The sequence below is a fragment of the Nerophis lumbriciformis genome, linkage group LG09, assembly GCF_033978685.3.
Source record: "Nerophis lumbriciformis linkage group LG09, RoL_Nlum_v2.1, whole genome shotgun sequence".
NCBI lineage: Eukaryota > Metazoa > Chordata > Actinopteri > Syngnathiformes > Syngnathidae > Nerophis > Nerophis lumbriciformis.
The window spans coordinates 48,922,314-48,950,000 of NC_084556.2; the positions used below are offsets into that span (position 1 = coordinate 48,922,314).

Consider the following 27,687-nt stretch of genomic DNA (forward strand, 5'->3'; position numbering starts at 1 on the left):
GATCCATCCAACAATAATGAGTTTTTATTATTTTTGTTCATGTTTTTGTTTGTTTTATGCCCTTCTTGTCAAAACCCAGTTTTTATGGCAAAAACACAAAATATGCAATCTCTTCTACCCAAAAAAATTCAAAGTGGAATATTTGATGTGAAGTAACTGGAGTCTTAAATAAATAAATCATAAGAGTGATTTTATTCTTCTTCTTTTTTTTTGAGTATCAATCCATTTTCTACCGCTTGTCCCTTAAGGGGTCGCTGGAGCCTATCTCAGCTGCATTCGGGCGGTAGGCGGGGTACATGGCAGTAAAAAAAAAAAAAAGAAAAAGGAAAAAGTCCACTTATGAAAGTGTTAAAAACAAGTCTGACCATTTTTCTTTTATTTTCCACGCTTTTAAGTCTTCAGATCTATTTATACGTTTTTTTGTTGTCATTTTGTTTGTTTTATGCCTTTTTTCTCCCCCAATATTTTTTTTTGTAATGTTGCAAACACATAAAATATGCAATATTTTTACCAAAAAATATTTCAAAGTGAAATTTTCAATGTGAAGTATTTGGAGGCTCAATGGGTCATTAATTCATAACACTAATTCATAACCCTCCGGGTTCTCCGGCTTCCTCCCACCTCCAAAGACATGCACCTGGGGATAGGTTGATTGGCAACACTAAATTGGCCCTAGTGTGTGAATGTGAGTGTGAATGTTGTCTGTCTATCTGTGTTGGCCCTGCGATGAGGTGGCGACTTGTCCAGGGTGTACCCCGCCTTCCGCCCGATTGTAGCTGAGATAGGCTCCAGCGCCCCCCGCGACCCCAAAAGGGAATAAGCGGTAGAAAATGGATGGATGGATGGATTTGTATTCCTTATTATTTTTTGAGCAAAAAAAAAAAAAAGTCCCACTAAAAGTCTTGGGGGTTCAAAAGTGCCCCACTCATAATAAAAGTGTTAAATAATAAGCCATACAATTTATTTATTTATTTTACTTTCAACACTTCTAAGTCTCCTGATAAAACTTAAGATCCATACAACAATAATGAGTTTTTTTTTCTTCTTCATGTTTTTGTTTGTTTTATGCCCGTTTTGTCAAAACCCAGTTTTTATGGCAAAAACACAAAATATGCAATCTCTTCTACCACAAAATGTTCAAAGTGGAATATTGGATGTGAAGTAACCAGGAGCCTTAAATAGGTCAATATATCATAACAGTGATTTTATTCTTCTTTTTTTTTAAATTATTTATAGCAAGACAGTTTAAAAAAATTAAAAATAATTAAAAAAAGTCCCACTAAAAATTTTGAGGCATGGAAAAGGGTCCCACTTATGAAAGAGTTAAAAACAAGTCGGACCATTTCTCTTTTACTTTCCATGCTTTTAAGTCTTCAGATCTATCCGTCAATTATATGTTTATTATTATTATTTTGTTTGTTTTATGCCTTTTTTTCCATCCAATACTTTTTGTAATTTTGCAAACACACAAAATATGCAATATTTTTATCCAAAAAATATTTCAAAGTGACATTTTTAATGTGAAGTATTTGGAGGCTCAATGGGTCATTAATTCATAACACTGATTTTAATTCATTATTATTTTTTTGAGCAAAAAAAAAAAAAAGTCCCACTAAAAGTCTTGGGGGTTCAAAAGTGCCCCACTCATAATAAAAGTGTTCAATAACAAGCCATACAATTTTTTTTTAATTTTTTTTTTTTTTTACTTTCAACACTTCTATGTCTCTTGATAAAACTTAAGATCCATACAACAATAATGAGGTTTTTTTTTTCATGTTTTTGTTTGTTTTATGCCCGTTTTGTCAAAACCCAGTTTTTATGGCAAAGACACAAAATATGCAATCTCTTCTACCACAAAATGTTCAAAGTGGAATATTGGATGTGAAGTAACTGGAGCCTTAAATAAGTCAATATATCATAACAGTGATTTTATTATTTAAAAAAAAATATTTATAGCAAGACAGTTAAAAAAAAAAAAAAAAAAAAAATTCCCACTACAAATTTTGGGGCATGGAAAAGGGCTCCACTTATGAAAGTGTTAAAAACAAGTTGGACCATTTTTCTTTTACTTTCCACACTTTTAAGTCTTCAGATCTATCCGTCAATTATGAGTTTTTTTTTTTTTTTTTTGTTTGTTTTATGCCTTTTTTTTCCCCAAAATATTTTTTGGTGATAAGGCAAACACATAAAATATGCAATACTTTCCCCAAAAAATATTTCAAAGTTAAATTTTTAATGTGAAGTATTTGGAGGCTCAATGGGTGATTAATTCATAACACTGATTATTATTTTTTTGAGGAAAAAAAAAAAAGTCCCACTAAAAGTCTTGGGGGTTCAAAAGTGCCCCACTCATAATAAAAGTGTTAAATAATAAGTCATACAATTTTTTTTAATTTTTTTACTTTCAACACTTCTAAGTCTCTTGATAAAACTTAAGATCCATCCAACAATAATGAGTTTTTATTATTTTTTTCATGTTTTTGTTTGTTTTATGCCCTTTTTGTCAAAACCCAGTTTTTATGGCAAAAACACAAAATATGCAATCTCTTCTACCCAAAAATTTTCAAAGTGGAATATTTGATGTGAAGTAACTGGAGTCTTAAATAAATAAATCATAAGAGTGATTTTATTCTTTTTTTTTTTTGAGTATCCATCCATTTTCTACCGCTTGTCCCTTTAGGGGTCGCTGGAGCCTATCTCAGCTGCATTCGAGCGGTAGGCGGGGTACATGGCAGTAAAAAAAAAAAAGAAAAAGAAAAAAAGTCCACTTATGAAAGTGGTAAACAAGTCGGACCATTTTTCTTTTACTTTGCAAGCTTTTAAGTCTTCAGATCTATCCGTCAATTATACGTTTTTTTTATTATTATTTTGTTTGTTTTATGACTTTTTCCTCCCCAATATTTTTTTGTAATATTGCAATCACAAAATATGCAATATTTTTACCAAAAAATATTTCAAAGTGAAATTTTTAATGTGAAGTATTTGGAGGCTCAATGGGTCATTCATTTATAACACTGATTTTAATTCATTATTTTTTGAGCAAAAAAAAAAAAGTCCCACTCATAATAAAAGTGTTAAATAATAAGCCATACAATTTATTTATTTTTTTACTTTCAACACTTCTAAGTCTCCTGATAAAACTTAAGATCCATACAACAATAATGAGTTTTTTTTTCTTCTTCATGTTTTTGTTTGTTTTATGCCCGTTTTGTCAAAACCCAGTTTTTATGGCAAAAACACAAAATATGCAATCTCTTCTACCACAAAATGTTCAAAGTGGAATATTGGATGTGAAGTAACCAGGAGCCTTAAATAGGTCAATATATCATAACAGTGATTTTATTCTTCTTTTTTTTTAAATTATTTATAGCAAGACAGTTTAAAAAAATAAAAAATAAATTAAAAAAGTCCCACCAAAAATTTTGAGGCATGGAAAAGGGTCCCACTTATGAAAGAGTTTAAAACCAGTCGGACCATTTCTCTTTTACTTTCCATGCTTTTAAGTCTTCAGATCTATCCGTCAATTATACGTTTATTATTATTATTTTGTTTGTTTTATGCCTTTTTTTCCATCCAATACTTTTTGTAATTTTGCAAACACACAAAATATGCAATATTTTTATCCAAAAAATATTTCAAAGTGACATTTTTTATGTGAAGTATTTGGAGGCTCAATGGGTCATTAATTCAAAAAATTCATTATTATTTTTTTGAGCAAAAAAAAAAAAGTCCCACTAAAAGTCTTGGGGGTTCAAAGGTGCCCCACTCATAATAAAAGTGTTAAATAATAAGTCATCCAATTTTTTATTTTTTTTAACTTTTAACACTTCAAAGTCTCTTGATAAAACTTAAGATCCATCCAACAATAATGAGTTTTTATTATTTTTTTCATGTTTTTGTTTGTTTTATGCCCTTTTTGTCAAAACCCAGTTTTTATGGCAAAAACACAAAATATGCAATCTCTTCTACCCAAAAAATTTCAAAGTGGAATATTTGATGTGAAGTAACTGGAGTCTTAAATAAATAAATCATATAGTGATTTTATTCTTTTTTTTTTGAGTATCCATCCATTTTCTACCGCTTGTCCCTTAAGGGGTCGCTGGAGCCTATCTCAGCTGCATTCGAGCGGGAAGCGGGGTACATGGCAGTAAAAAAAAAAGAAAAAGAAATAAGTCCACTTATGAAAGTGTTAAAAACAAGTCGGACCATTTTTGTTTTTACTTTCCACGCTTTTAAGTCTTCAGATCTATCCGTCAATTATACGTTTTTTTTTATAATTTTTGTTTGTTTTATGCCTTTTTCCCCCCCAATATTTTTTTGTAATATTGCAAACACATAAAATATGCAATATATTTACCAAAAAATATTTCAAAGTTAAATTTTTAATGTGAAGTATTTGGAGGCTCAATGGGTCATTAATTTTTTGAGCAAAAAAAAAAAAAAAGTCCCACTAAAAGTCTTGGGGGTTCAAAAGTGCCCCACTCATAATAAAAGTGTTCAATAACAAGCCATACAATTTTTTTTTTTTTATTTTTTTTTTTACTTTCAACACTTCTATGTCTCTTGATAAAACTTAAGATCCATACAACAATAATGAGGGGTTTTTTTTTTTCATGTTTTTGTTTGTTTTATGCCCGTTTTGTCAAAACCCAGTTTTTATGGCAAAAACACAAAATATGCAATCTCTTCTACCACAAAATGTTCAAAGTGGAATATTGGATGTGAAGTAACCAGGAGCCTTAAATAGGTCAATATATCATAACAGTGATTTTATTCTTCTTTTTTTTAAATTATTTATAGCAAGACAGTTTAAAAAAATAAAAAATAATTTAAAAAAGTCCCACTAAAAATTTTGAGGCATGGAAAAGGGTCCCACTTATGAAAGAGTTAAAAACAAGTCGGACCATTTCTCTTTTACTTTCCATGCTTTTAAGTCTTCAGATCTATCCGCCAATTATACGTTTATTATTATTATTTTGTTTGTTTTATGCCTTTTTTTCCCATCCAATACTTTTTGTAATTTTGCAAACACACAAAATATGCAATATTTTTATCCAAAAAATATTTCAAAGTGACATTTTTAATGTGAAGTATTTGGAGGCTCAATGGGCCATTAATTCATAACACTGATTTTAATTCATTATTATTTTTTTGAGCAAAAAAAAAAAAAGTCCCACTAAAAGTCTTGGGGGTTCAAAAGTGCCCCACTCATAATAAAAGTGTTAAATAATAAGTCATCCAATTTTTTATTTTTTTTTAACTTTTAACACTTCAAAGTCTCTTGATAAAACTTAAGATCCATCCAACAATAATGAGTTTTTATTATTTTTTTCATGTTTTTGTTTGTTTTATGCCCTTTTTGTCAAAACCCAGTTTTTATGGCAAAAACACAAAATATGCAATCTCTTCTACCCAAAAATTTTCAAAGTGGAATATTTGATGTGAAGTAACTGGAGTTTTAAATAAATAAATCCTAAGAGTGATTTTATTATTATTTTTTTTTTTTAGTATCCATCCATTTTCTACCGCTTGTCCCTTTAGGGGTCGCTGGAGCCTATCTCAGCTGCATTCGGGCGGTAGGCGGGGTACATGGCAGTAAAAAAAAAAAGAAAAAGAAAAAAAGTCCACTTATGAAAGTGGTGAACAAGTCGGACCATTTTTCTTTTACTTTCCATGCTTTTAAGTCTTCAGATCTATCCGTCAATTATACGTTTATTATTATTATTTTGTTTGTTTTATGCCTTTTTTTCCATCCAATACGTTTTGTAATTTTGCAAACACACAAAATATGCAATATTTTTATCCAAAAAATATTTCAAAGTGACATTTTTAATGTGAAGTATTTGGAGGCTCAATGGGTCATTAATTCATAACACTGATTTTAATTCATTATTATTTTTTTGAGCAAAAAAAAAAAAAAGTCCCACTAAAAGTCTTGGAGGTTCAAAAGTGCCCCACTCATAATAAAAGTGTTAAATAATAAGTCATACAATTTATTTTTTTTTTTTTAACTTTCAACACTTCTAAGTCTCTTGATAAAACTTAAGATCCATCCAACTCCAATGAGTTTGTATTATTTTTTTCATGTTTTTGTTTGTTTTATGCCCTTCTTGTCAAAACCCAGTTTTTATGGCAAAAACACAAAATATGCAATCTCTTCTACCCAAAAATTTTCAAAGTGGAATATTTGATGTGAAGTAACTGGAGTCTTAAATAAATAAATCATAAGAGTGATTTTATTTTATTTTATTATTATTTTTGAGTATCCATCCATCCATTTTCTACCACTTATCCCTTTAGGGTCGCTGGAGCCTATCTCAGCTGCATTCAAGCGGGAAGCGGGGTACATGGCAGTAAAAAAAAAAAAGAAAAAGAAATAAGTCCACTTATGAAAGTGTTAAAAACAAGTTGGACCATTTTTGTTTTTACTTTCCACGCTTTTAAGTCTTCAGATCTATCCGTCAATTATATGTTTTTTTTTGAGAAGAATTGTTGTACAATCTTGGGTAGCAGGTTACAGTTTGCTTTGTATATCATTTTAGCGGTTTGCAAATGCACCAAATCATTGAATTTCAATATTTTTGATTCAATAAATAAAAGGTTTGTATGTTCTCTATATCCAACATTATGTATTATTCTAAGTGATCTTTTTTGTAACACAGTTAGTGAATGAAGCGCACATTTGTAGTTATTTCCCCATATTTCTGCACAACAACGCAGATATGGTAACACTAGCAAGTAGCAGAGAAAATTAAGTGATTTTTTTTGTCCAGAAAATATTTTGCTTTATTCATTATAGATGTGGTTCTTGCTACTTTATGTTGTATATTTTTAACACAAGATTTCCAGTTCATTTTGTCATCTATTATTACACCCAAAATGTGTTTTATTTTACCCTTTCAATGTCTATTTGTATTTGTGTTTGACTTTCCCTTCAACTGTTACCAAATAACATTATTTTAGTTTTACTGAGATTCAAAGATAGGCTGTTTTTGTCAAGACATCTTTTTAATTTGTTTATTTCTTCTAAATTAAAAAATGAGCTGTGGGCCACACACTTTGGACACGCCTGATTTAGACGACTGTCCAAATGTCTACAGCAGAGCATTGTGCTTCACCTTTCGGCCACTAGATGACACCCTTTTAGCTTGACCTGGTACTTTCTAACTTGGTATCCATTTGTTTCCTACTGTTAACATGTTTCTACCAGCGTCCGGTGTGTGTTTCAGGGTAAGGACACAGTTATTGAGTTGGCGTGAGCAGGAATCGTACCAAACAGATTAACTCTTCAAATCGAGCAAAACAAGGCCTTAAATCGGGAAAAAGATGGGGGGAAAATATTTTTTTTGTTTTAGTATGTTTTTTGTTTGAGGACAAACATGACACAAACTTTCCCGATTGTTAAAAAAGCCCACTGTTTGTGTGTATGCTTCACTGATGAGAGTATTTGGTGAACATCGTTTTGTCCTACTAATTTCGGCAGGTCTTGAACTCACCATAGTGTGGACTGTCACGCAACAGTTTGTTTACGTGTAAAATCTTCCACTCCTTCTTTGTCTCATTTTGTCCACCAAACGTTTCATGCTGTGCGTGAATGCACAAAGGTGCGCTTTGTTGATGCTATTGACTTGTTGGAGTGCTAATCAGGCATATTTGGTCAATCAATGCTAACATGCTATTTAGGCTAGCTGTATGTACATATAGCATCATTATGCCTCATTTGTAGATATATTTGAACTCATTTAATATCCTTTACTTTCATCCTCTTTGTATATAATTTAGTTTTGCGTGTCTCATGACTAGAGATGTCCGATAATGGCTTTTTTGCCGATATTACGATATTGTCCAACTCTTAATTACCGATCCCGATATCAACCGATACCGATATATACAGTCGTGGAATTAACACATTATTATGCCTAATTTTGTTGTGATGCCCCGCTGGATGCATTAAACAATGTAACAAGGTTTTCCAAAATAAATCAACTCAAGTTATGGAAAAAAATGCCAACATGGCACTGCCATATTTATTATTGAAGTCACAAAGTGCATTATTTTGTTTAACATGCCTCAAAACAGCAGCTTGGAATTTGGGACATGCTCTCCCTGAGAGAGCATGAGGAGGTTGAGATGGAAACGGGGGTGTATATTGTAGCGTCCCGGAAGAGTTAGTGCTGCAAGGGGTTCTGGGTATTTGTTCTGTTGTGTTTATGTTGTGCTACGGTGCGGATGTTCTCCCGAAATGTGTTTGTCTTTCTTGTTTGGTGTGGGTTCACAGTGTGGCGCATATTAGTAACAGTGTTAAAGTTGCTTCTACGGCCACCCTCAGTGTGACCTGTATGGCTGTTGACCAAGTATGCCTTGCATTCACTTGTGTGTGTGAAAAGCCGTAGATATTATGTGATTGGGCCGACACGCGAAGGCAGTGCCTTTAAGGTTTATTGGCGCTCTGTACTTCTCCCTACGTCCGTGTACCACTCCGTACAGCGGCGTTTTAAAAGTCATACATTTTACTTTTTGAAACAGATACCGATAATTTACGATATCACATTTTAAAGCATTTATCGGCAGTCCGATATTATCGGACATCTCTACTCATGACACATTATCTGCATGAAATATTGGCTGCATTTCTGATAGTTGTTTGTGTGCCATGTTGTTCCAGACCACAGCAAACATTACCTAGCTTGCCAAAGATTGTAATAAATCTTTTAAAAGAAGACAGCACGCCGTTTCCTTTAACTTGAACACACACATCTTTACCTTTGGCCATTAAAAGCCAGTAATTTCCAGGAGTCATCGCACCTTCTGAGTAGACTCTGATTTACTAATGGTTTCTAATGTTGTAAAAATGTGTAGAATAAATATTCAATTTCAACATTTCTGTCAACGAAGATTTGCTTCAGCCTGCGACACATAGTAGGCTATTATAGCTAATATAGGCTGACCATATTCTGAAATCCCAAAAAGAGGACACATGTATGCGTGCCAAGGCCGGGACTAGGTGAAAATTTGCCAATGATACTCGAAGTTGCTTTGTAAATAATATATTTATTTAAATAAAGCCTTTTTTCTCCTCTGTTGACAGCAGTGTTGGCGCTAGGAATTTTCAAAATGGGGTCCCACAGTAAATTTTTGGGGTCCCACTTTTTTTGTAAGCGTTTTGGAAAAAAAAAAAAAAATGTATGCATTATCCTGTTATATCTCTCATTCTATATTGTGTTTTGGAAAAAGCTTGTCATAAACGTAACTTTATTCATTAAAAAAAATAATAAAAAAAGAAAACAAATGTGTATACATATGTAAATGTATTTAGTTATAAACATTCATTCACTTTCTTCTTTCCTTCATGGATCTAAACTTTACAGGTAGTTTTTTCTATGTTTTTATTTAATAAGTTGTAGGTGTATTTATTTCAGTATAAAAATGTAAAAAGTGTTTTACTTGGGTCATGAACTGATGATAATGGTGTGCCAGGGCATACATTTAAATCCCTGGAGTCTACATCGCCTTCAGATCTTTTCCTCATTTCAAAATGTTTTAGTTTTTTTTAATGTTGTTTTTTGTTTGTTTGTTTCCCACCCTTTTTCGTCAAACAAAACTATGTTTTTAATCGCAAACACACAAAATATGCAAAATCTTCCACCAAAAATATTTTTCTTAGTGGAATATTTGATGTGAAGTAATCGGAACCTTGGATAGGTCAATAATTCATAATAACATTGATTTTGATTCAATATTATGTTTTGAGCAATGACAGTTTGAAAGAAAAAAAAAACAGCTTTGTTTTATTAGTCAACATTGCAACTTTTTCTAAATTACATTTCCCCTTTAAGCTTTTTTATTTCACTTTTGTTGTGTTTTTGTTTATTTTAATAGTATTTTTAGAATGTGCCGTGGGCCTTTAAAACATTAGCTGTGGGCCGCAAATGGCCTCCGGGGCACACTTTTGACACCCCTGCTATAGATAATAAAAAATTAAATGTGATAAATCGATGGATAAAAAGCAGAGCCTGGCGACGCATGCGCGTTGATCATAACTCTCTCGCTCTCTCTGTCTCTGCCCCTCCTCACCAATGCTGCTGCGTGCGCACACCTTCACAATTTGTTTTGTTTTTAACCCCTTCTTAACCCTGAACGTACATTGAAAATGCACGCAACCCTGACTCAAAATGCCGCACATTTGAGGCATTTAAGAAACTCCGCCCGGACAGCCCCGCAAAAGAGGACATGTCCGGTGAAAAGAGGACGTATGGTCAGTCTAGCTTATAGAGATGCGCGGATAGGCAATTATTTCATCCGCAACCGCATCAGAAAGTCGTCAACCATCCGCCATCCACCCGACCTAACATTTGATCAGAACCGCACCCGCCCGTTGTTATATATCTAATATAGACGATGCAAGGCATTAGTGAGGTTATAAAGCTTTTGCCTGTTAAAGAAAGGAGACTGATCCAATGCAGCACAGACATTCGCGTGCCACGCTGTCACGACCCAGACGCACACCAGTGCGCAATCATATGGGAGCCGCGCTGAGCGCACCTCCAAGCGCGTCTCGCTGCCGGCGACGGCCGGGTATGGGCCCGACGCTCCAGCGCCATCCATTTTCAGGGCTAGTTGATTCGGCAGGTGGGTTGTTACACACTCCTTAGCGGGTTCCAACTTCCATGGCCACCGGCAGCTGCTGTCTATATCAACCAGGGTGAGCCCCACCCCTTTCGTGAGCGCACTGCGCGCGGAGTGACCCCTGTTACGCGCCCCCGGCAACAGGGGTGGCGGGCAGGTAAGCTGCGCGGGCAGGTAAGCTGCGCGGGCGGAGCGCGCGGAGTGACCCCTGTTACGAGCCCCCGGCCACGGGGGTGGCGGGCAGGTAAGCTGCTTACCTGCTGCGCGTGACGCCGGCCACGGCGAAGGCGGACGAGGCGGGGTGTCGGTGCGGTGGGCGCGGTGGTGACCCTGGACGTGCGTCGGGCCCTTCTCGCGGATCGCCTCAGCTACGGCTCCCGGTGGGGCCCTCTCGGGGAAAGGGGTCTCGGTCCCGGACCCCGGCGAGGCGTCCCTTCTCCGCTCCGTAAAAGTGTCCATCTCTTTTTCTTTTTTTTTCTTCTGTTGTGGCATATGCAGCAGGTGCCTGCTCGTTTTTCGTATGTGGGTAACAACATTTAACTATGTATATATATTTCCGAATTGGTTTAACTGCCACCCGCCTGAATCTATTTAAAATCTAATTTTTTTTTTATTTCAATCGCCCGACCCGACACGACCCGCGGATAAAATCTAATTTCTTTTAATTTCATCCGCCCGATCCGTGGATAATCCGCGGACTCCGCGGTTGTGCCCGCAAACCGCGCATCTCTACTAGCTAATATAGACACTTACGTCATGTGTTGCCTTCATTATAACAGCTTTTAATTTTTTGCGGCTCCAGACAGATTTGTTTTTTGTATTTTTGGTCCAATATGGCTATTTCAACATTTTGGGTTGCCAACCGCTGGCTTAAATGAAAAAATGAGTCTGCCGACATGCTCACCTTTCTTTTCTGCTCATCCTTGCTGTCAGCAGTCGGGACTTCGGGAGGTGGCGCGTGCTTGGGCGGGGAATGTTGCTGCACGGCGGCGTCCTGAGTCATCCCTTTGAACTTTTCCCTGGCACTGAAGAAGCTGATGTGATCGGCGCTGGGGCCAAACAGCGCTGGGGTGTTGGCACACGTGGAGCTGACGGGACCGTCCAGAACCGAGCAGTCTGATTGGTCGACGGGCGCCGGCGGCTGTGCGGCGGGCTGAGGCCCGAGCGAGGGTCTGATCCCGGGCTGAAAGCGTGACACCGCCCGCGACTTGACGGTTGTGTCCACGCAGGCCGGAGGCGGCGAGGGAGCAGGGGAGGGTGGCAGGTGGTGCAGGGAAGGGGGCGGGTGCGGCTGGCCCAACGAGACGCTTTGCGCTACCGCCACGGCGTCCAAGCGCTGAGGCTCCGGCACCACAGTGGCAGCTGTCGGCAGCAAGACAACCAGCGGCGACGTCTGCTCCTTGGGTTCGAGCAGGCCGTTGGAGAGCGGCGGCGATAGCGGTAACATGGGTGGGTCCGGCTGGCTGAGCCGTCGAGGAGGGGGAGCGTCGCACGACGAAGCCGTCGCTCCGCCGCACGGCGGCGAGCTGAGTGGACGAGACGGGATGTTGGCGTGTGCCGCCGCGTTGGGCCCCAGCGACTCCAGAAGCTCTTTCACGGAGGAGCCGAGCGAGGCGGCGGCCTGGTTGCGGGGGTCTGAGCGCCCCAGGCTGTGTGGTTGGGGGTAGGCTTTGGACAGAGGCTGGTGATGCTCCGAGAGGTCGCTATCAGAGTGGGAACGCCAAAGTTTGTTGTGCCTCTGTTTGCTGCAGGAGGAAGTAGGCGGAGAGAAAAGTCAAGAAGTTGAACATTGCCACGGTCCACTCAGTGGCCACTTCATTAGGTACGGGAGCTCACCTGGCCAGCAGGATGCCCTGGTACTCCTCCAGCTGCCTCATGAAGGACGGGTTGGGTTTGGTCACCGCTCGCCGTTCTTTCACGTAGTCAAAGGCCTTCCTCAGATCCCAGCCGTACTCCTTCATGGCGTAGGCGATGACGGTGGCCGCCGAGCGACTGATTCCCATCTTGCAGTGCACGAGACATTTGGAGCCAGCTTTCCTACAGCGGGAGAGGACCGCACGGAACTTGACACAGCGTGCTAGCATGTTCACATTAGCATCATAACTTTTAGAGCTAATTTTGCAATCGTTCAACTCAGGGTCATAACTTGGTACTTTACACATGAGAACATTAAGATGCTAGCAAGCTAACATTAGCATGCTATCATTTTTAGCCAATTTTGAAACCGTTCATATAACACATGCTAACATTAAGATGCTTGCAAGCTAACATTAGCATTCTAAATGTTTTAGCCAATTTTGCCCCCGAAGACCTCAGAATTATATAACTTGGTACTTGACACATGCTGCTGTTAGCATGCTATCGTTAGCATGTTAACATGCTAACATTAGCATGCTATTGTTAACATGTTAACATGCTAACATTAGCGTGCACATTTTTTTTTTGGGACAATTTTACAGAGAAACACCTCAGAGTCAAAACTTGGTACTTGACTTATGATAACATTTAACATGCTAACTTTAGCATGCTAGCATTTCTTAACATTTTTGGTGGTGAGTCAGGGCATCGGAAAGGACGTGAGCACATGCACGGAGGTGCGAGGGCCTGTTCAATAGGAGTGTAAAAAAATAAAATAAAATAACGTTTTTCGAATTAATCGCAATTGTTACTTGTAACGATTCTTCATAGATTCAAAAAAATCGATTAATTTTTTTTTATAAGTCTGTCCGGTCGAGCCACATTGCTGCTGTAACCCGGTACTTGACACTTGCGAACATTAAGATGCTAGCGAGCTAACATTAGCATGCTATAATTTTTAGCCAATTTTGCAACATTTTACCTTACATGCTAACATTAAGATGCTTGCAAGCTAACATTAGCATGCTATCACCTTTAGCTAATTTTGCAGCTGTACACCTCAGAACCATACAACATGGTATTTGAAACGTGCTAGCTGTTAGTATGCTAACAATAACGTGCCAGCATGCTAACATTATCATTCTAAATATTTTAGCCAATTTTGCCGCCGAAGACCTCAGAATGATATAACTTGGTACTTGACACATGCTGGCTGTTAGCATGCTATCGTGAGCATGCTAACATCAGCGTGCTAACTTCTTTAGCCAATTTTACAACGAAACACCTCAGTCATATTTGACTTATGATAACTTTTAACATGCTAACTTTTAGCATGATAGCAATCCTTAAAATTTTTGGTGGTGAGTCAGGGCATCGGAAAGGACGTGAGCACATGCGTCATCCGTGCCCGCCGACTCACGTGAGCACTTGCCTGTTCAATAGGGGCAGAGGTGGGTAGAGTAGCCAGAAATTGTACTCAAGTAAGAGTACTGTTACTTTAGAGATTTATTACTCAAGTAAAAGTAAGGAGTAGTCACCCAAATATTTACTTGAGTAAAAGTAAAAAGTATGTTGTGAAAAAACTACTCAAGTACTGAGTAACTGATGAGTAACATACACACACACACATATATATACATATACATTGATATATACAGTATATAATTTATATGTATTTATTTTGCTGTTTTTGTTTACATGTTAAAGATGTTTTAATGAATATACATGCATGTTTAACATATAGATTCCTTTCTTTCATGAAGACTAGAATATAAGTTGGTGTGTTACCTGATTCTGATGACTTGCGTTGATTGTAATCAGACAGTAGTGATGATAACGTCCACGTTTTCAAATGGAGGAGAAGAAAAGTTCCTCCTTTCTGTCTAATACCACATGAAAGTGGTGGGTTTTTGGCATCTTATTTGTCCAGCTTCCATATTCGTTTTTATACACTTTACAAGAAATATATTGGCGTCAAACTCCTTAGCTTGCTAGCTTGTTTGCGCTGGCTTTCGGAGACTCTTGTTTTGAAAGCGCAGGCGCGATGGAGCGGCACTTTTATTGTGAAGACAGGAACTGTGCAGTCAGTCTTTAGGCTTTTGACGGGATGTACGGTTGAAATAAAACAGTATCTTTTTTCCTTCACACTTTTGATTGATTGATTGGAACTTTTATTAGTAGATTGCACAGTACAGTACATATTCCGTACAATTGACCACTAAATGGTAACACCCGAATAAGTTTTTACACTTGTTTAAGTCAGGTCATGTGATCACCTGGCTCTGTTTGATTGGTCCAACGTCACCAGTGACTACATCTGATTGGTGGAACGAAGTGAAACGTCACCAGTAAGGCAGGCACTTTGAAGGTCTGTCTGACAGACCAAAACAAACAAAGCGTGCATTAACAGATCGATAAAAATTAGTAGCGAGTAGCGAGCTGAATGTAGATAAAAGTAGCGGAGTAAAAGCAGCGTTCCTTCTCTATAAATATACTCAAGTAAAAGTAAAAGTATGTTGCATTAAAACTACTCTTAGAAGTACAATTTATCCCAAAAGTTACTCAAGTAGATGTAACGGAGTAAATGTAGCGCGTTACTACCCACCTCTGAATAGGGGTGTAAAAAAAAAATTCTTACTTGTAATGATTCTTAATCAATTAAAAGAAATAAAAAATAGATAAACTTTTTTTTTTTTAATCTGTCCGGTTAAATTGTCTCTCTGCCCCACCTTCAGATGTAGTCATTCCCACCAGTTTCACGTATTGACATGAAAAACGCTGGTCACATAAGCCGACGGATCCCGGGCTAACGTGTGCTGGCGGTTACTCACTTGGCTCTGGATACGATCAAACAAACCAAATCTATTGACTGGCTCATTAACATGAACGATGTATTTGCTTTTATTTGAAGTACTAAGTAAGTGTTTTTATTCATAACATAACTTGACAGTGATGAAACACTCACAATAATCCCGCTTTTAGGCGCTCTCATGTCTCCAAAACATTCCAAAAAGTCGATAAATTTGTCGCTAGTCGCTTTTAAGAAAGAAAGTCACTAAGAGAGTTAGAAAATATAGAATCTGCGAGGAAGTCTCAGAGTTGACAACACTGATGGATTGGTTGTTTCGGTCAATCACATGTAGCGAGGAAAAAAGTTGATCATTATTAAAAAAATATATATAGAGCAGTGAATGGGAAAATATGCAAGTGTGGCAAGAAAATGGGTTGAATCTCACGCTCCAAAAGCGTGACGCTTGGTAGCTCTGTTATTATTCTCAGCGTTTTGACGCCCTTAACGTGCACACAAAGTCATCAAATTTTGCGGGCATGTCAGGTATGACCACAAATGTTATATTAAGGGGGTCCTGAAAACAAATTTTTAAAATTGGCTCTCCACGCCACCTTCAAATGTAGTCCTTCCCACCAGTTTCACGTATCGACATGAAAAACGCTGGTCACATATGCCGAAGGATCCCGGGCTAACGTGTGCTGGCGGTTACTCACTCGGCTCTGGATATGAACAAACAAACCAAATCTATTGACTGGCTCATTAACATGAACGATATATTTGCTTTTATTTGAAGTACTAAGTAAGTGTTTTTATTTGAAATCATAACAGAACTTGACAGTGATGAAACACTCATAATCAATAATCCCACTTTCAGGGGCTCACATGTCTCCAAAACATTCCAAAAAGTCGATAAATTTGTCGCTAAATTAGTCGCTTTTAAGAAAGAAAGTCACTAAGAGAGTTAGAAAATACTAGAATCAGCGAGGAAGTCTCAGAGTAGCGAGGAAAAAAGTTTATCATTATTAAAAAAAAAAAAATAGAGCAGTGAATGGGAAAATATGCGCGTGAGAAATGTCAAGTGTGGCAAGACAATGGGTTAAATCTCACGCTCTGGTAGCTCTGTTATTATTCTCAGCGTTTTGACGCCTTATTGAGGCCCTTAACGTGCACAAAGAGTCACTAAATTTTGCGGGCACCTCAGGTATGACCACAAATGTTACATTATGGCATACTTGCCAACTCTCCCGGATTTTCCGGGAGACTCACGAAATTCAGCGCCTCTCCCGAAAACCTCACGGGACAAATTTTCTCCCGAAAATCTCCCGAAATTCAGGCAGACCTGGAGGCCACGCCTCCTCCGGCTCCATGCGGACCTGAGTCCGCTTTCCCACAATATAAACAGCGTGCCTGCCCAATGACGTTATAACTGTAGAATGATGGAGGGCGAGTTCTTGGTTTCTTATGTGGGTTTATTATTAGGCAGTTTCATTAACGTCCTCCCAGCGCGGTAACAACACACAACAACAGCAGTCACGTTTTCGTCTACCGTAAAGCAGTTCGTCTGCCGTAAACAGCAATGTTGTGACACTCTTAAACAGGACAATACTGCCATCTACTGTACATGCATATGTGACAATAACATATAGGGCTTTTAGAGAGTGCAGTGCACAACTGCGCACACAACAAGGAGACGAAGCAGAATGCATCATCAGAGAGGATGTTCAGCATGGTTAGAAAAATAGTGACAGAATAGAACAAGGATGCACAATTCAACCCTTAACTCAACAATGAGTAGATGAGTGTTATGTGTGTGTATATGTGTAAATAAATGAACACTGAAATTCAAGTATTTCTCTTATTTGTATATATATATATATATATATATATATATATATATATATATATATATATAGCTAGAATTCACTGAAAGTCAAGTATTTCATATATATATATATATATATATATATATATATATATATATATATATATATATATATATATATATATATATATATATGAAATACTTGACTTGTTGAATTCTAGCTGTAAATATACTCTTAACCCTGCCCCCCCACACACACACACCTCCCGAAATCGGAGGTCTCAAGGTTGGCAAGTATGCATTATGGGGGTCCTGAAAACAAATGTTTTAAATTGGCTCTCTACGCCACTTTCAAATGTAGTCCTTCCCACCAGTTTCACGTATCGACATGTGTGCTGGTGGTTACTCACTTGGCTCTGGATATGAACTTGTAGGTTTCGTTCCAGTACGCCAACAGGTCGGTGGCCTCCTCGTCGTACACTCGGATGTTGTGGTACTCAAACAGACCCGGGAAGAAGTTGTCGATCTCCCGCGTCACATTCAGGATGTACTGGACTCTGTAACACAACTTATCATTAGCGTTGCAGCAGAAGCTTTTCACATCGACTTCGCTTGCGTGTAACTTCTTACCCGCTGTCCTGCAACTCCTCCAGATTGGACGCATTCCACTCGGATCCCTAAAGGAAGCAAAAACAACCCAAAGATCAGAACTTTTCATAATGTTGCCACAATCGAACAAACATCTCTCAGTATGATGCATAGCACTTCAAACTGTGTTAGCTTAGCTTGTAGCCACCAGTTCTATTCAACAGAAAGCACGTTAAGTAAGAATGGAGGACCGGCGTTGATTATATTTGTTTTGCAATAGGGTGACAAAGTGATGGATCGAAATAAGTCTTTGGCCGACTTTTTGTCCGCCTACCAAGAAGACATGGTCAAAGATCTGAGTGGGACTGTCCATTTGACCCAGGATGACGATCATCTCGTTGTCGATGAACTCTTTAAACTCCCTCAGGTTGCACGTCATGTGCATCTCCAGCTCTGTGCGAATCTGCCAGACAGAGAAAATGTAAGTCAAACAATCATTTACTTTATTCATTTATGAACCCATAAGACGCCAAAGCTGGTTGTGCTTCAGGTAAAAAAGATTGGGTATTATACCAAGTGGGGCAACACGGAAGATAAGACATTTGTGATGTGTTTTTGTAAAATACTACTGATTCACGTCAAAACTTATGTTACATTGTTCATGGTAAAAAAATGTATTCCTTACTTGAAAAGAAGATGTGACACTTTTTCGGGCTTTGAATTAAAGCGAAGAACATGCAAATCGTTTAAACTGACATTTAAAGAGTCTTAGTAGCATTTTTTGCTATTTTGACAAATACCGGTACATAAATTAATAGAAGACACAGAAAGAAAAATGTAATCTTAATATTTGACAACCCATTACAGCATTAGAATTAGGGCTGGGTACCGACTTCCCTCAGTAAGTACTTCCTGGCGTCGTAAAATCAAACGGTACCATAATGCGATTCCTTTGTTGCACGTCACGTCACACCTGGTCGCAGACTTGGCAGCGGCTTAAAGACTTGCCGTATTTGGATCAGACTGCCTCTAGGTGTGGTTGCTATCATCCATGCCAACAAAGCAAGCATGTCTGATAGAAAGCACTCAAAAGTAAGGCTCCACTCTTAAAAATGCACTAGCATTGATAATAAAGGTAAATTATTGGTATTGTTCATTATCAATAGCGCTATTTCTATTGGTATTTGTATTGATCCATTTGTAGTGTAATAATGCTCATTGTCATTTCTGTATTATTTTTTTATTTTTCGCTAACTGCTTATTTGCTATTACTTTTACCATCATATTTGTACATGTCGTATTTGCTGATGTTGCTCTATTGTTGTTGTTGTTGTTGTTTGCTGTTGTTGTTTTTGTCTCTCTGTCTAATCCCCCTCTGTCTTCTTTTTTTTCTCTTTCTATCCCCTCCTGCTCCGGCCCGGCTGCACTAAATGATAATATAAATACATTTAATAAAGTCAAATACAAATAAGGCAACAAGAGAAGTATCCTACACTTCTCTTTTGTAAAGTAAATCTGAACAGCCGACATGGGCATCTACATCAACTATATGATTTGCCTGAGAAGCTGGACAGGACACAAAAAAAAAAAAAAAAAAAAAAAAATGCACTAGCTCAATGCTAATTGGATCAGCCATCTACATGCTACTGATTAGTATTGTACATGGCGAATCAAACACCTACAGATTTGTTAATGAAAACTACAATTATGTCGCACGTTACAAACATCTGGTGTGTTATAAGTACAATACTTACAGTACAAACACTTTATAGAAGTGATCAAAACACAAGACTGTCACATTCAACCTAATGGCAAAGACTACTTCCTGACTACGGTAACACACCTCAGACAAACTAAAATGAATGCATACTTGCAAATGAGACTCAGAAGTGTATGAAAACTAAATTAACAGTTCACATTAGAGATGTCTGATAATGGCTTTTTTGCCGATACCCGATATTATTATGCCTAATTTTGTTGTGATGCCCCGCTGGATGCATTAAACAATGTAACAAGGTTTTCCAAAATAAATCAACTCAAGTTATGGAAAAAAATGCCAACATGGCACTGCCATATTTATTATTGAAGTCACAAAGTGGGCAGCACGGTGGAAGAAGGGTTAGTGCGTCTGCCTCACAATACGAAGGTCCTGAGTAGTCGTGAGTTCAATCCCGGCCTCGGGATCTTTCTGTGTGGAGTTTGCATGTCCTCCCCGTGACTGTGTGGGTTCTCTTCGGGTACTCCGGCTTCCTCCCACATCCAAAGACATGCACCTGGGGATAAGTTGATTGGCAACACTAAATTGGCCCTAGTGTGTGAATGTGAGTGTGAATGCTGTCTGTCTATCTGTGTTGGCCCTGTGATGAGGTGGCGACTTGTCCAGGGTGTACTCCACCTTCCGCCCAATTGTAGCTGAGATAGGCTCCAGCGCCCCCCGCGACCCCGAAGGGAATAAGCGGTAGAAAATGGATGGATGGAAGTCACAAAGTGCATTATTTTTTTTAACATGCCTCAAAACAGCAACTTGGAATTTGGGACACGCTCTCCCTGAGAGAGCATGAGGAAGTTGAGGTGGGCGGGGTTGGGGGGTGGGGGGGGGGTGTATATTGTAGCGTCTCAGAAGAGTTAGTGCTGCAAGGGGTTCTGGGTATTTGTTCTGTTGTGTTTATGTTGTGTTACGGTGCGGATGTTCTCCCAAAATGTGTTTGTCATTCTTGTTTGGTGAGGGTTCACAGTGTGGCGCATATTTGTAACAGTGTTAAAGTTGTTTATACGGTGTCGGAGGCAGATATTTACATATATCCGAATTTTAATGTTACTTATTTTCTTTCATAGTCATATTTGAAAACAGCTTGTGTTTTCCATTTATTCTCTTTTTGTTTCTCTGCAAGTAAACTGTGTGTGTTAACCTTGAATTCTTTGGAATGTGTTTTGACTAGCATTTGTTTTGACTAGAGAGGGGGAAGAGGGGAGAGGGTTTTGGGTCGGGATGACAGACCATTTTTGGCGGCGCGATAGAATGTTCTATGCTGGACTGGTCTCAAAAATATATCTGCAAAGCTTTGCCAATATATTACAAAATACCTATTCTGTCTCTGGTGGTTTTTCAACTCAGCTTTAAGTGTCGTAAAGAGCTTGGGAGCGACTTGTGACTTGAATCCCCTGGGAGAAACAACTGGTCCAAAACGCAACAACGGCCACCCTCAGTGTGACCTGTACGGCTGTTGACCAAGTGTGATTTGCATTCACTTGTGTGTGTGAAAAGCCGTAGATATTATGTGACTGGGCCGGCACGCAAAGGCAGTGCCTTTAAGGTTTATTGGCGCTCTGTACTTCTCCCTACGTCCGTGTACACAGCAGCGTTTTAAAAAGTCATACATTTTACTTTTTGAAACCGATACCGATAATTTCCGATATTACATTTTTAAAGCATTTATCGGCCGATTATATCGGACATCCCTAGTTAGAAATAAGAATCATGATTACCGTATTTTCCGCACTATTAGCCGCACCTAAAAACCACAAATTTACTCAAAAGCTGACAGTGCGGCTTATAACCCGGTGCGCTTTATATATGGATTAATATTAAGATTCATTTTCATAAAGTTTAGGTCTCGCAACTACGGTAAACAGCCGCCATCTTTTTTCCCCGTAGAAGAGGAAGTGCTTCTTCTTCTACGGTAAGCAACCACCCGCCCCCATAGAAGAAGAAGCGCGCGGGTATTACGTTTCATTTCCTTTGTGTGTTTACATCTGTAAAGACCACAAAATGGCTCCTACTAAGCGACACACTGTGGTTCTAGCTTGCCATGCTAATGGCCAGAAACTTCCACCCATGGTGATATTCAAAAGGAAGACCTTGCCAAAAGAGAACTTTCCAGCCGGCGTCATTATAAAAGCTAACTCGAATGGATGGATGGATGAAGAAAAGATGAGCGAGTGGTTAAGGGAAGTTTACGCGAAGAGGCCGGGTGGCTTTTTTCACGCAGCTCCGTCCATGTTGATATACGACTCCATGCGCGCCCACATCACAGATGGTGTCAAAAAACAAGTGAAGCACACAAATACAACACTCGCCGTCATTCCGGGTGGATTAACCAAAGAACTCCAACCGCTCGATATTGGTGTCAACAAGGCATTAAAAGCATGACTGCGAACGGCGTGGGAACAATGGATGACCGAAGGCGAACACACATTCACTAAGACAGGGAGACAGCGCCGGACGACATACGCCAACATCTGCCAGTGGATCGTAAATGCCTGGGCGGATATTTCGGTCTCAACTGTGGTCCGAGCTTTCCGGAAGGCAGGATTCACGGAACTGCTGGAAAAACAACAGCGATTGACTCTGATGACTTCGACGAGACGGAGCCGGCCATTTTGGATCCCGTATTCGCCCAACCTTTTAATTCGGACACCGTAGGAGAAGAATTCGAGGGATTTATGAATGAAGAATAACTTCAGAAAGTGAGTGTTATGTTTATTTTGTGTGTTGTGACATTAACGTTCGAGCAACATTAAGTTATTGCTATTGCTCTGCACTATTTTGAATTTTACTATGTTTGTGATTGCACATTTGCACATTACCGTACATTTTGGGAGTGAACAGAGTTGTTAGAACGCTGGTTTTTAATATATTATTAAAGTTTAACTGACATATCTGACTGTTTTTTTGACATTCCCTGTAGCGCAGTTAGATGCGGCTTATAACACGGGGCGGCTTATAGGTGGACAAAGTTTTGAAATATGCCGTTCATTGAAGGCGCGGCTTATAACACGGGGCGGCTTATGGTGCGGAAAATACGGTAACCTGACAATCAATATTTTTTGACACCTCTACTGTACATTGCCACTCATATAAAATTTGCAGGCCACACTAACATTAAACTTTCAAATTACGATGAGGGACCACAAAATCTTGTTTGAGACCACTGCACCAAAGCCTGTAGAAAATGTTTTGAGGAAAAGACAAAACAGCAACAATGGTAAATGGAGGACAACATGGTCCAGACTGACCTCCTTACAGGTGACATTTTCCAGATCTTTCTGCATCATGATCTCCTTCAAACTGCTTTTGATCTCACGCTCGGTCAGCTCCCGCTCGGTGGGCCTGCGTGCGCACACGTGAGGTCATGTGATCACCGCTCAGCGACGACAAATCGCCGCCATCCGAACACGTGCACACTCACGCGTCCGAGAAAAGGACGGGGGAGTCGGCGCGGTACGACTGAAGGTCCTGCATGGCGTTCCACTCGTTGATCCGGTTCTGGTCCGAGGAGACGCGGCTCTGGTAGTAGCTGACCCACGTGAGGAACAAGCTTCCTGGGAAGTAGTTGTGACAGCGCGCCACCTCGCAGGCTTTGTGCAACGACTGGAGTGCCGACCTGCCGGCAGAGAAGAAGAGGAAGAATAAGAAGCACGTTTGAGAAGCAACGGGCGTTTGTAGTGAGGTCTTTAGGGAAAGCGTTCACTGACCACATGGCCTGCACGGAGACGGGCTTGAACACGTGCACTCTGCTGTCGGTGGACACGCTGAAGCCCCTGTGAGGCGAGCGGAGGAGACGCAGAGATGAAGAGCAAGGCGCCGCCAATCATCTAATGATGGCGAAGATGGGACGCTTACCCGTCTCCGTCCAGATGTATCCTCGTGTCGCTCCACAGCGGGAGAACCAACCCTACGGAACACGAGCTGAGGGGGCGGAGCGCACACACAGTGCATCGGTACAACTTCATACGTGGCATCTACGCACGTGCGCGCCCATGCTCACCTGTCCACTGGACTAAAGTCCACCCCCAGTAGAACGCTCTCCTCCGTGTCTTGCCGCCCATTGGTGGACACCACCACCATGTAGCGGATCACCTCAGTGTGGGCGCTCTCCAATCGGACCGCCTGGAGCGGGAATAACACAGCTCATGTCTGACCACCTACCCTGGATTGTGTGTGTTTGGGATTGTGTGTGATCGTGTGTGTGTGCCCACCAGTTTGATGTTGTCCTCTGGTCTGAGGACAGTGAACATGGTCTGCAGATGCTGCTGGATGTCCCCTGGGAACAAGTCAGCAACATTGTCATTAGGGATCGACCCAAATGCCTGCACCTTTTAATATCAGTATCGCCTTTTTTTATTTTTATTAAATATTGATCATGAATATTAATGTGATGGGACAGCGTGGCGCGGTTGGGAGAGTGGCCGTGCCAGCAACCTGAGGGTTCCTGGTTCAATCCCCACCTTCTACCATCGTAGTCACATCCGTTGTGTCCTTGAGCAAGACACTTCACCCTTGCTCCTGATGGGCCCTGGTTAGCGCCTTGTAGTGATGGGTTGATGAGGCGTCATGAAGCGTTTCGACACATTGCAAAACTGTATTGATACTGTGTCGATACTGTGTCACTAAATACTGACATCTGCTGGACATTAAAAATCCCTACAGGCAACCTATGGACCGACTCAACTGACACTGATTTTATGCCCTAGTACAGGGGTCACCAACCTTTTTGAAACCAAAAACTACTTCTTGGGTACTGATTAATGCGAAGGCCTACCAGTTTGATACACACTTAAATAAATAAATACATTGTCATTTGTAAGTTACACATAAGTGTGATTTAAACAAGAATAGCTAAATAAATAAATTTATATATATAAAAAAAATGGGTATTTCTGGCTGTCATTCCGTCGTACATTTTTTTCTTCCTTTTACGGAAGGTTTTTTGTAGAGAATAAATGATGAAAAAAAACACTTAATTGAACGGTTTAAAAGAGGAGAAAACACGAAAAAAATAAAAATAAAATTTTGAAACATAGTTTATCTTCAATTTCGACTCTTTAAAATTCAAAATTCAACCGACAAAAAGAAGAGAAAAACTAGCTAATTTGAATCTTTTTGAAAAAATTAAAAAAATAATTTATGGAACATCATTAGTAATTTGACCTGATTAAGATACATTTTAGAATTTTGATGACATGTTTTAAATTGGTTAAAATCCAATCTGCACTTTGTTAGAATATATAACAAATTTGACCAAGCTATATTTCTAACAAAGACAAATCAGTATTTCTTCTAGATTTTCCAGAACAAAAATTTTCAAATAAATTCAAAATACTTTGAAATAAGATTTAAATTTGATTCTACAGATTTTCTAGATTTGCCAGAATAATTTTTTTGAATTTTAATCATAGTAAGTTTGAAGAAATATTTCACAAATATTCTTCGTCGAAAAAACAGAAGCTAAAATATTTATTATTCTTTACAATAAAAAAATTAAAAAATTACTTGAACATTGATTTGAATTGTCAGGAAAGAGGAGGAAGAAATTTAAAAGGTAAAAAGGTATATTTGTTTAAAAATCCTAAAATCATTTTTAAGGTTGTATTTTTTCTCTAAAATTGTATTTCTAAAAGTAATAAGAAGCAAAGTAAAAAATAAATGAATTTATTTAAACAAGTGAAGACCCATCCATCCATCCATCCATCCATTTTCTACCGCTTATTCCAAGTGAAGACCAAGTCTTTAAAATATTTTCTTGGATTTTCAAATTCTATTTGAGTTTTGTCTCTTTTAGAATTAAAAATGTCGAGCAAAGCGAGACCAGCTTGCCAGTAAATAAATACAATTTAAAAAATAAAGGCAGCTCACTGGTAAGTGCTGCTATTTGAGCTATTTTTAGAACAGGCAAGCGGGCAACTCATCTGGTGCTTACGGGCGACCTGGTGACCCCTGCCCTAGTATATACAATAATATAAACCAAGTCATTGTATTTCATTTAGGATTATTTCATATCTTCATTTAAATAAAAAATATACTTTTATCTTTTTTAGATACAGTCAATAAATAATGTGAACATGTATCATAACATGGAAATCTAAGAGAACATGTTGTGGATGATTGTGGACTGGGAATTTTTTTAATTTTATTTTTTTACACATTTTTATTAAAAAAAAAAAAAAGTTTTTCCGACGTATTACATTTCAGACGATTTCTCTTCTTAGTTATTATTTCTACGGCTGTAGAAAAGACACGCGCACAGGGCACAGAGGAGGCATCAGTGCGACACAGTTCGCATATCGGTCACGTGACCAAAACAGCTCATGATCGGTCACGTGACTTTCTAAAAGCGGTACGCGCACCGACACAGGGTTTTGCTCTATGAGCTCGACGCATGCGCCGATGCATCGGTGTTGCCGGACCCATCACTAGCGCCTTGCATGGCAGCTCCCGCCATCAGTGTGTGAATGGGTGAATGTGGAAATAGTGTCAAAGCGCGTGTCAAGTATAACCCAATGTTTAACATGTATTACCCTTTTAAAGTACCAGTAGGGTGGAAAAACTAATTGACTTGATGTGCTTAATTGTGTTTCATTGCAGCCATTAAACCACATCCAACAAGCGGGGGGGGGTGTATATTGTAACGTCCCGGAAGAGTTAGTGCTGCAAGGGGTTCTGGGTATTTGTTCTGTTGTGTTTATGTTGTGTTACGGTGCGGATGTTCTCCCGAAATGTGTTTGTCATTCTTGTTTGGTGTGGGTTCACAGTGTGGCGCATATTTGTAACAGTGTTAAAGTTGTTTATACGGCCACCCTCAGTGTGACCTGTATGGCTGTTGACCAAGTATGATTGCATTCACTTGTGTCTGTGAAAAGCCGTAGATATTATGTGATTGGGCCGGCACGCAAAGGCAGTGCCTTTAAGGTTTATTGGCGCTCTGTACTTTTACCTACGTCCGTGAACACAGCGGCGTTTTAATAAGTCATCAATTTTACTTTTTGAAACTGATACCGATCATTTTGAAACCGATACAGATCATTTCCGATATTACATTTTAAAGCATTTATCGGCCGATAATATCGGCAGTCCGATATTATCGGACATCTCTAATAAAAAGTGACAGGTGAGTCAATGGGGGCTCTCTATTCTGCCTAAAAAAGCCCTCTAAATAACCCTCTAAAACCACTAACAATACTATATTTACATATCGTGACCTGAAAAATAACCAAATATTAGCAATGTTGTTATTATAAGCGCTAACACAGACAAACTATTTTTAGCGGCGCATTGATAACAGTGAGCCAATTAGCTTAGGCTGTAGCATTGAACCGGCCGGTGTCCTGCTGCTGCTGCATCATCGCGTCTCGGCTCGTCAATGTTTTTCTAGATCATAAATCATGCCTCTCATCTGGATAATAGGAGGATTTAGCCATGAATCCAGAAGTTGTTCATCTGTGACATTCAATTCATACCGGAAGATGGCGACAAAGACAAGACGACCGAAGACATTGTCTGCAGGCAGAAACTTTTCCTTTTAACCCTTCGTGTGGATTATGATTCATTCTTTATCTAAACGGGAAGATATGGACATCCTATTAGTCGTCGTCACAGTGAGAGCAGACATCGTACAGTAAGTGATAGTTTTATTTTGTTCGTAGCTTGTATTTCCTGTTTAGCACTTAACAATACTGCTACATGATGCTATAGTGTTTCACTAAAGCTGGATCTGTTTAGCGCACAGCTTCTAAAACCCATCCTCCTTATATTAAGGCTAAAAAATATAATGTTGGATCATCATTTTCCCCCAAAGTAATTGTTGGCTCTCACAAAGTCTGCATGATTGGCATTGTCGTTGGTGGGGAAGGGATCTGTGGTTCCCACCTCTGTGTCACAGATCACGTGACTGGCTTGCTCATTATCTCAGTGGGATTGATACTATTTTCATCATATCTATTTACTCGCAAACTTTGTAAGTCTTTTGGTGTCATAAATCAGATATATATGATAATAGTTTCAATATAGAGGAAAGTTGTTTTTCCATTCTATTGGTACGGCGTGGCGCAGTGGAAGAGTGGCCGTGCGCAACCCAAGGGTCCCTGGTTCAATCCCCACCTAGTACCAACCTCGTCATGTCCGTTGTGTCCTGAGCAAGACACTTCACCCTTGCTCCTGATGGGTGCTGGTTAGCGCCTTGCATGGCAGCTCCCTCCATCAGTGTGTGAATGTGTGTGTGAATGG

General features: G+C 39.1%; 1 protein-coding gene across 2 annotated transcripts in view; it reads right to left on the bottom strand.

Moving 5' to 3' along the window:
• The window catches only part of ssh2b (slingshot protein phosphatase 2b), a 69,709-nt gene that overhangs the window by 5,471 nt on the left and 36,551 nt on the right, over nucleotides 1-27,687 (bottom strand). For both annotated transcript variants that reach the window (XM_061962988.2, XM_061962989.2), the window contains 11 exons: nucleotides 23,664-23,728; nucleotides 23,453-23,574; nucleotides 23,308-23,373; nucleotides 23,160-23,225; nucleotides 22,874-23,068; nucleotides 22,701-22,794; nucleotides 18,019-18,147; nucleotides 17,727-17,773; nucleotides 17,507-17,653; nucleotides 12,463-12,663; nucleotides 11,531-12,371 (listed from right to left, as the gene is read on the bottom strand). In XM_061962988.2, coding sequence (XP_061818972.1) covers nucleotides 11,531-12,371; nucleotides 12,463-12,663; nucleotides 17,507-17,653; nucleotides 17,727-17,773; nucleotides 18,019-18,147; nucleotides 22,701-22,794; nucleotides 22,874-23,068; nucleotides 23,160-23,225; nucleotides 23,308-23,373; nucleotides 23,453-23,574; nucleotides 23,664-23,728 — 1,973 coding nt within the window. The remainder of the gene's footprint in view (nucleotides 1-11,530; nucleotides 12,372-12,462; nucleotides 12,664-17,506; nucleotides 17,654-17,726; nucleotides 17,774-18,018; nucleotides 18,148-22,700; nucleotides 22,795-22,873; nucleotides 23,069-23,159; nucleotides 23,226-23,307; nucleotides 23,374-23,452; nucleotides 23,575-23,663; nucleotides 23,729-27,687) is intronic.